The following is a 9,528-nucleotide window of genomic DNA, read 5'->3' as shown; positions in this document are numbered from 1 at the left end:
AACATGTAAGATATTACGATTAGAGGAATCTTGGTGAAGGGCATATAACAATTCTCTGTACTCATTACAACTTCTTGTAAGTCTACGTTTTTTGTTTGTTAAATGTTAATAAAACCTTTTTAAAATTTTTTTTAAAGTTTTAAAGCTTTACATTCCACTATGTGTGTGCATGTATATGTATATATACATATATACACACACATATACATATAAAATATTATTTGTTAAGTTTCCTAAAGACTCCTGTGACATCAAAACCAAAACAAAACTTCTAATATATTATTTCTAAGCAAAATTTTCAATTTATATTTCTTAAATTGGCAAATTTCTCCCGTGACACAATTCTGATTGTATTTTTGCTAAAAGCTTTCACAAATTCACAAAATCTGTAAGGTTTTATATGAGTATTAACCACCTGACATTCAATGGAATATCACTTCTTAACAAATAATTATTGCAGTCTATGGATTTATCCCTATCATTACTTTGGAGTAAAATAAAGCCAGTTTGTGGATGAAGGTTACTGAACATTTGGGATGTCAACAGAGTTTCCTCCAGTGTTAATATTCTTACAGTGTCATGGAGGCTGACTTGTAGCTGAACATTTCTAATATTCATTTCATTCAAAAGGTTTTCCTCCTGTGTGTGTTCTCTGATGTACGATGAGATTTGACTTTTGAGAGAAGGTTTTTCCACATGTGTTACATTCATAGGGCTTTTCTCCTGTATGTGATCTCTGATGTTTAGCAAGGTCTGATTTACGGTAAAAAATTTTCCCACATTCATTACATTGACAAGATTTCTCTCCTGTGTGAGCCCTGTGATGAACTGTGAGGGATGATTTGTGACTGAAGGATTTCCCACATTCATTACATTCATAGGGTTTCTCCCCTGTGTGTTTTCTCTGATGTAAAGTAAGTCCTGACTTCACACAGAAAGATTTTCCACAATCACCACATTTATATGGCTTTTCTTCCGTATGGGTTCTCTGATGTACGATTAGAGCTGACTTATGACAGAAAGCTTTTCCACATTCATGACATTCATAGGGTTTCTCCCCTATGTGAATTCTCTGATGCTGAGTGAGTTGTGACTTTTGGCAGAAAGTTTTCCCACATTCATTGCATTGATAGGGTTTCTCTCCTGTATGTGTTCTATTATGTTTGGTTAGGTAGGATTTATTGTAAAATATTTTTCCACATTCAAGACATTCATAGGGTTTCTCCCCTGTGTGTATTCTATAATGTTGAGAGAGGGTTGACTTATGGCTGAAGAATTTCCCACATTCAGGACATGCAAAAGGTTTCTCTCCTGTGTGAGTTCTCTGATGTACTATGAGGTCTGACTTCAAGCAGAATGTTTTCCCACATTCGTAACATTCATAAGGCTTCAACCCTGTATGAATTATCTGATGCCTGGTGAGTACTGATTTGTGGTAAAAAGTTTTCCCACATGCTTTACATTCATAGGGCTTATCCCCTATGTGTGTTCTCTGATGCTGTGTAAGATGTGACTTTTGACAAAAAGATTTCCCACACTCAGAACACTCAAAGGGCTTCTCACCTGTGTGAGTTCTCTGATGTATTATAAGGTGTGAATTCATACAGAAGGATTTCCCACATTCAAAACATTCATAGGGTTTCAGCCCTGTGTGTGTTCTCTGATGTTTAGTGAGGTCTGACTTCTGGTAAAAAGTTTTCCCACATGCATTACACTGATACGGTTTCTCCCCTGTATGTGTTCTCCGGTGTAATGTGAGGGCTGACTTGTGACTAAAGGATTTCCCACATTCATTGCATTCATAAGGTTTCTCCCCTGTGTGTGATCTCTGATGTTTAGTGAAGTTTGACTTCTCCCAGAATGTTTTCCTACATTCATTACATTGAAAACGTTTCTCTCCTGTGTGTACCCTCTGATGACGAGTGAGATGTGATTTCTCCCAGTAAGTTTTGCCACATTCATTACATTCAAAGTACTTCCCTCCTTTATCAGCTTTCTGAAATTGTGACAAATATAATTTCTTCCTGAAATTATTCCCACTTTCATTATATTCATAGTGTTTCACATGTACCCCATGATGTTTCAAAAAGGTGGACTTCTCATGTAACAATTTCTCACAATCACTAAATTCATAGTGATTCTCCTTTGAGGGAGGTAACTGATGGAACAAGAGGGATGAGTCATCATAGAAAGTTCTGCTGTATTCATTATATTCACAGCCATTCTCCTCTGTGTTCTCTCTCTTGTGTATCTTAAATATTGACTTTTCAAGGAAGGTTTCCTGACATGTATTATATTCAAAATTTTGTTCTAAAGTTTGAATCTTCTCATGCTGCATAGGGTCCTCAGGATGACTGAAGGTTTTCCTAATGTTAAAATATTCACTTTTCTGTCTAGTGTGAGTTTTTTCCTGCTTAATACTGAGTAGAAATTTTCCACAGGCATTAAATTCATTAGACTTTTTTCCTAAACAGTTGTTCTTACTGACAACCAATTCTGAAATATTGTTGAAACTCATTCCACATGAATTACACTGACAGAATATTTTTCTGGAAGGAAAATAATTTATGTCCAAATTAAATGGTTTTCCTACCACATTACCTTGTACCTTAGTCAGCATTTTGTTATTCATGACTACAACTTCCCACAAATGTGTAGGTTTGTTTTCTTGGTTCCTCTCTTTCAGATGATCAGCTTTCCAAATGTCTAGAAATAAGAAAAATTAATCTTACCACATAAATACTAACACATTTCTTATGAAATGAGACCTCTACACAAATGCCCTATCACAGCTGACTCTGGTTGTTTTGTCCAATTTCCAGGAAAGAAAATAATTGTAAGTGCACATTTTTTTCTATTTCACAGGCTTGAGGTGAAAAAACAAAAACAAAAATCAAAAACAAAAGGCTTGGTATAGTGGAAAAGAGAAGAGGAATTTAACTATTCGAACATAAACATTTGATTTCCAACGTATAAAAGATAACAGCAACTGCTTAAATCTAAATTTCTCCATGCATCCCCCAAAAAACTATGAGGATTAACATAAGGAAAATAAATAAGATTATCTGTAACAACTCATGACTGTAGCGTAAGTAGGAGACAAAGAATACTAATAACTTCAAATTGCCACTAAGAAACATAAAAAAAAAAAGACAGCCCACACTTATAAAGAGATTCAACTGGAGACTGTGGCAATCGCATGGAATAGGGGAGACAGAGGGCTCAGAGGTGATGAGACACAAAGTTATCCCCAGAAGGGGAAATTTCCACTCTGAGAGGGAAAATACTGAAATGTCATCAAAGCTCAAGCTAGTGGAAAATCCAACAGAAGGGACTTGGAGTATATGGGAACTAAAGAGTCAAAGGCTGGCCAAACTCAGGAATGAAAATAGGATGCAAATTATAAGGAACTGCATCCTTATAAGGATTAATCCTTAATTAAGGATTAAACTGCATCCTCCCCAAAATTTATATGTTGAAGCCTTATCTCAAAAAATAGGGTCTTTCAGGAGATAATTAAGATTAAGTGGGCTTATACGGATAAGGCCTTAATCTGATAGGAAGATTCCAAAGTGCACGTCTGCTCTCTTTCCCCATCCCCCCAAACCACAGTGCACAGGCACAAAGAAAAGACCATGTGAGTACACAACAAATAGGCACCATCTGCAAGCCAAAGAGAGACCTCACCAGAAACCCAACCCTTGTGGCCCCTTGACCTTGGACTTCCAGCCTCCAGAATTGTCAGAAAATAAATTTGTCACTTCAGTCACCCAGTCTGTGGCATTTTATTATAGCAGGCAGTCTAATACAGAGCCCAAGGGTAAATTAGACTTGAATAAAATTTTAATAAACAGCATCAAAAAGGGGCATGAAAAGAGAAAAAGGAGCAGCAACAAAGAGGACTAAAAGAAGAAGAAAACTGGGTCAGAAAGCTCTGGATAGTCTGTAACTAACTAAATAAAATTATCATGTATTATATATAAATTATTACAGTCTCTAAAGAAGAAAAAAGAAAACAGAATAAATCTAATATTAGAACTATAATCTGGGCCAGGCACGGTGGCTCACGCCTGTAATCTTAGCACTATGGGAGGGCGAGGTGGGTGGATCGCTCAAGGTCAGGAGTTCGAAGCCAGCCTGAGCAAGAGTGAGACCCCGTCTCTACTAAAAATAGAAATAAATTATCTGGCCAACTAAAAATATATATACAAAAAATTAGCTGGGCATGGTGGCGCATGCCTGTAGTCCCAGCTACTTGGGAGGCTGAAGCAGAAGGATTGCTTAAGCCCAGGAGTTTGAGGTTGCTGTGAGCTAGGCTGACACCAGGGCACTCACTCTAGCCTGGGCAACAAAGCGAGACTCTGTCTCAAAAAAAAAAAAAAAAAAACTATAATCTGACCAGGCATGGTAGCTCTTGCCTGTAATCCCAGCATTTTGGGAGGTTGAGGTGGTAGGATTGTTTGAGGCCAGGAGTTTAAGACCAGCCTGAGCAAGAGCAAGGCCTCATGTCTACAAAAAATAGAAAAATTAGCTGGGTGTGGTAGCACGTGCCTATAGTCCCAGCTACTCAAGAGGCTGAGGCAGGATGCTCACTTGAGCCCAGGAGTTTCAGACTGCAGTGAGCTATGACTGCACTCCAATATTCCAACCCGAGTTAAACAACAAGACCCTATCTTACCTCTTTTACCAAAAATACCCCCAATGAACAAGAAAACCCCACTATAATCTAAGACAACTGTCCAGAAATAAAAGAAGGCCTGATGCTGATATACATATCCAAAGAAACCACCATGAACCTAGGAAAAGTGACCTGGAACAGTCCTAAGACATAACTTAATAAAACTAGAAGAACTTAAAATTGAAGAAAAGTCCCCTGGACAAAAAAGACCAAGTCTTAACAAACTTCACTGTAACTTTATAATGACTCCTGAAACCAACTAGTATTGTTTCTAAAACTCAGCTTTCATTTTTCAAAGTTTCAGTTATTTTAGCTAATTTGTACTTTCTCAGAAAGTTTAGAACTATCTGGTCAATTACCAAATAGTTGGCTCATCTAAAATTCTGTATGAAAATAATGTTTTCCATCAAATTCTATTTCTAAGCCTTTGGATACTTTCTTTGCAATACTGCAGCAGTTCTCAAGACCAGACAGTCTATACGCTGAAGAATTCTAGTAACTGCCTGATATGCCTTAACCGTATAGCCACAAGTATGCTTTTGTTCCATAATATTTTACTAACAATGATTATTACATAAACGGTGGAGGTTACTGTCCTAGTATTCAGGCTAGAAAATATTTCATGCAGGTTCCAGAGGAACAGACTCAGAGAAGAGACAGGCAAGTCCCCCTTCCACTGTGGGTACTCCCTGGGGGCTGCAATAACTAGGCTACAGTTGCTGGGTTTGCTACTGCTGTCATCAGTCCAGAAAAGGGTCCTGGCCCTGGTCACCCACTCACCACTCCAGGACACCCCAGCCTGCATCAAACAGCCAGACCAACGGCTTAGTGAGCACACGGCCTCTAAAGTATCGTGTCTGCTTGCACACATGCTCCACTGTCCCATTAGACTTTACATATAAATCACAAGTTCAAATGTAAAACTGTGAAGAATTTCAAGATGGTAACAGCAGGACATAAAGCCAAGAACAGGACCCCTTCTTCTGAGGGTGCAGCAGTGTGTGATTACACAGGTCACATGGACATGAAGTTGGCCTGGACACAGGGAATTATAGTTTTTCAAACATTGAAAAAAGGATGCCTGGGATTAACCACACTAGGTCATGAGGTATTAGCCTTTATATATTGTTTCCAATTGCTAAATTTTTGTTTAGCGTTTTTGCATTTATGTTCATAAATGCAAAACTTATGCATTTATATTCATAAATGCAAAACTTATGCATTTATTTTCATAAATGCATAAATGCAAACACTGGTCTGTAGCTTTCTTTTCTTGTAATGTCTCTGTCCAGTTTCAGTATTAGGGCAATGCTGGCCTTAAAGAATGATTTAGGAAGTATTTCTTCCTCTCGAATTTTCTGAAAAAGTTTGGGTAGAATTAGTACTTAATTGTTTGCTAGAATTCACTAAAGAAGCCATCTGAGGACCTGGAGTTTTCTTTATAAAAGGTTATTTGTTTCTTTTGGAGTAAGCATTAGTAGCAGAAACTTGTCTTGCATAAGAAAGATCTCAAATCAATGACATCAGATGCTTTCACCTTAAAAATATTAGAAAAAAGCAAATGCAACTCAAAAGTAAGCAGAAGAAAGAAATAAACATCAAAATGGAAAATGATGAAGTCAGTGTCTATTATGTACACCTTAAGTTTCCTATATCTGAATTTCCTATATTTAAATATCCCATAAATTCTGTTTTCATTAATACTCAGTTCTAATTTCCCTCTTTGAGTTTTTCTTTGAATTGGATTATGTAGAAGTATATTTAGTTTCCAATCCAAATTTATGGATTTTATAGATCTTTCCGTTATTGACTTTTAACTAAATTTAAATCTCTTGTGGTGGGAGAAAATATTTTGTATGATTTGAGTCCTTTAAAATTTATTAAGAGTTGTTTTATAACCAAGAATGTGATTTACCTTGGAAAATATTCATCTGCCCTTGGAAAGAATGTATATTCCACTGTTCCATTAATATTTTGTGTGGGGAAGAACAGAGGAATAGTTTACAAATGTCAATTGAGGTATTTAGTGTTATTCAAGTCTGTATCTTTGCTCCTTTTCTACTTCCTGTTTTATTAATTATTAGAAGATGTTGACATCTGACTGTATCTGGATCTATTTCTCCTACAGTTCTATCAGATTTTTCTACAAATATTTTGAAAAACTCTTACTAGCCTAAGTTTAAGATTACTAAATCCTCTTGATAAACTGATCTCCATCAATATGAAAAAAATCTTAATCACTGGTATTCTTTTCTCTGAAATCAACTTCATCTGATTGACACAGCACTACAGCCTTTTCAATAATTTTATCATTGTGAAACTTTTCCCATCCTTTTCTATTTAACCTATTTGGATTTTAATCTAACATGTTTCTTTTATAGGCAGTATATAATTGGATCTTACCTTATTTGTCTCCTGTTGAAATCTCTCCCTTTTAAATGGGGTGTTTTAGGATCATTTACATTTTCCGTGATTATCAATATGGTAATATCTTTAATCAGTGTACTTTTAAGTAATATTACATGATTACACAAATATGACTCTTAACAACAGTATTCTTTCTCTTCTCTCCTATTAGCCTTTAGGCTACAATTGCCATATATTTTACATGTATGTCATAAACCCATAATCATTTTTGTTATTTTTGTTTATTGTTTTTGGAGATTTAAATAGAGAAAAATCTCTTATGTACATATCCACAGTCATTTCCTGTTCTTCATCTCTTTGAGTAAATCCAGATTTCCATCAGATATCAAAATATTTCTTATAGTACAGGTCTGCTGGTGATGAAATCTATCAGCTTTGAATATGTGAAACAACCTAATTTCCTCATTGTTTCTGACAGTTACTATTGCTGAGAATAGAATTCTACACTGACAGTTTTCTTGCTTTTAGAACTCTACAGATAATGTTCCACTATCTTCTCTCTTGACTCATTTAAGGAGAAATCTGCTATCATCGTTGTGCCTCCACAAAACAAGTCTTTCCTCTCTACCTGCTTTTAAGATTTCCTTTAACACTGGCTTAGAGCATTGTGATTGTGATTCATGTGCCTTGGTGTGGTTTTCTTCATGCTTATCATGCGTGGAGTTTGAAGAGCTACTTAGATTGGAGGGTTCCCATCACATTTGGAGATTTTTTTTTTATCGTCCTCAAAGTATTATTTTCTGTTCCCTGCCCCCTTTCCTTCAAGGACTCCAATTCCAGGTACATTAGACTACTTGATGTTCTCCTAGAGCTCATAGGAGCTATTTTTTTTTCAAATATTTTTCTGTTTCATTTTGGTTTCTATTACTGTGTGTTTAAGTTCACTAATCTCTTCTTCTGCAATGTCTAATCTGCCATTAATTCTTGCCCTATGCATTTTTCATTTCAAACATAGTTTTCCTTTATAGAAATTTTATTTCCATCTTTTCTATTATACTGAATGTTGATCTTCCATATCTCTGAAGTTTTAGAAAATACAGAACTCAGTTGTAATACTGTTTCAATGAACTTGTTGCCTAATTCTGAGTCTATTTCAATGTACTGATTAGTCTCTTCAAGAAGGCCCATTTTTTCCCATATGTTTGTATGTCTGATCTCTCAATATGGAAGGAAGATGGATGGAAGATATTGCAAATTTTACTTTGTTGGATGCTGAGTACTTTTGGATTCCTGTAAGTATTTTTGTGCTTTGTATCAGGATGCCCTTAAGTCATATGGAAACAATCTGATACGGTCAGGTCTTTTATAATTTGTTAGGAAATTCTGGGGCATATAAACTCCTCACTACTGAAACAAGACCTTTCTGACCACTCTACACAGTACTCTGTGAATTGAGTATTTCCACTCTGGCTGGTGGGAACAGTCTTTTCCAGTCTTTGTGTGAGTGTTGCATACTGTTCCCTCTAATTCTTTTCAAAAGTTCTTTCATTAATAATGATATTAAAGTGGGTTTGGTTTACATACATTCCATGTTAACAACCATGCTTTTTAAAGAAGCAATCCATAGCGTTCCAAAATCTAGGAGTCCAAATAAAAGATCTACTCCAGTGTAAAATCTTTACAGAGAGAAAAAAAGAATTCTGCATTTCAGAGTTGGCTTGTTGAACCAGGTGAAGACATTTGGCTATATGCTTCTAAGATTGAAAATGGTTTTCTTTATTGTACTCTCACTAGTGTTTTTTTAAATCTCTTACAGCAGTCTCTACCTCAGGCACTAAGTGCTATAATAAGGTTAGCATATTGATATGAAAAAGCTAGGACTTCCAATTTTTTAAGATAATTTAAATGTAAAATTCAACCGTTACCCAGCAATCTGATGTAATGTGGTGTGCAGTATGAACAGTCATGAACATCTAAGGAATTACCTGTACTAGTGCCAAAGATCACTTGTTGCTGATTTTGTTCTGTACAGTGTATGCAAAACTTTCATGATGGAGACAGATTTTGTGCTCAGGGCCTTGTCTCTAGGAAGATTTTGTCATTTCCAAGCATTTTATCAGTTCCAAATACAGTTTAGAAGATTGAATAAAAAAGTTCTTTCATTAATTTCCTCACACACAAGCTGATTAGTATTTCACTGAATACTCAAGGTGGCCCTTTTACAGATCTCCAGACGTCTCTTTCAGTGCAGGTGTCTCCTGCAGGCCACTAGCACTTCTCAACCCCCTACAGCACCATGTTCTAGGAAAGTATGGCTGAGAGGTCTTGAGCTGGCTTCCTCCATCAACCCCACTTGAAAGATCCATCCCAGCCATGCCAGTCTGAGAATACTGGAGCACCAAAATGCTTGGCACAGCTAACTGATTGGAAAGAGATTCCAAAGGAAACCAAGAAAACCAGAGACAACTGCTCCCCACCCAGAT

General features: G+C 36.3%; 1 protein-coding gene across 1 annotated transcript in view; it reads right to left on the bottom strand.

Annotated features, from left to right (window-relative positions):
• Positions 1-258: 258 nt before the first annotated feature.
• Positions 259-9,528, bottom strand: part of LOC123649673 (zinc finger protein 33B) — a 56,169-nt gene continuing 46,899 nt past the window's right edge. Inside the window, exon 5 of the mRNA XM_045567846.1 lies at positions 259-2,706. Within this exon, the coding sequence (XP_045423802.1) occupies positions 620-2,706 (2,087 nt within the window). The 3' untranslated portion in view covers positions 259-619. The remainder of the gene's footprint in view (positions 2,707-9,528) is intronic.

This window comes from Lemur catta, chromosome 14 (genome assembly GCF_020740605.2).
Source record: "Lemur catta isolate mLemCat1 chromosome 14, mLemCat1.pri, whole genome shotgun sequence".
Lineage (NCBI taxonomy): Eukaryota > Metazoa > Chordata > Mammalia > Primates > Lemuridae > Lemur > Lemur catta.
This window is presented reverse-complemented; position numbering and strand designations above follow the sequence as displayed.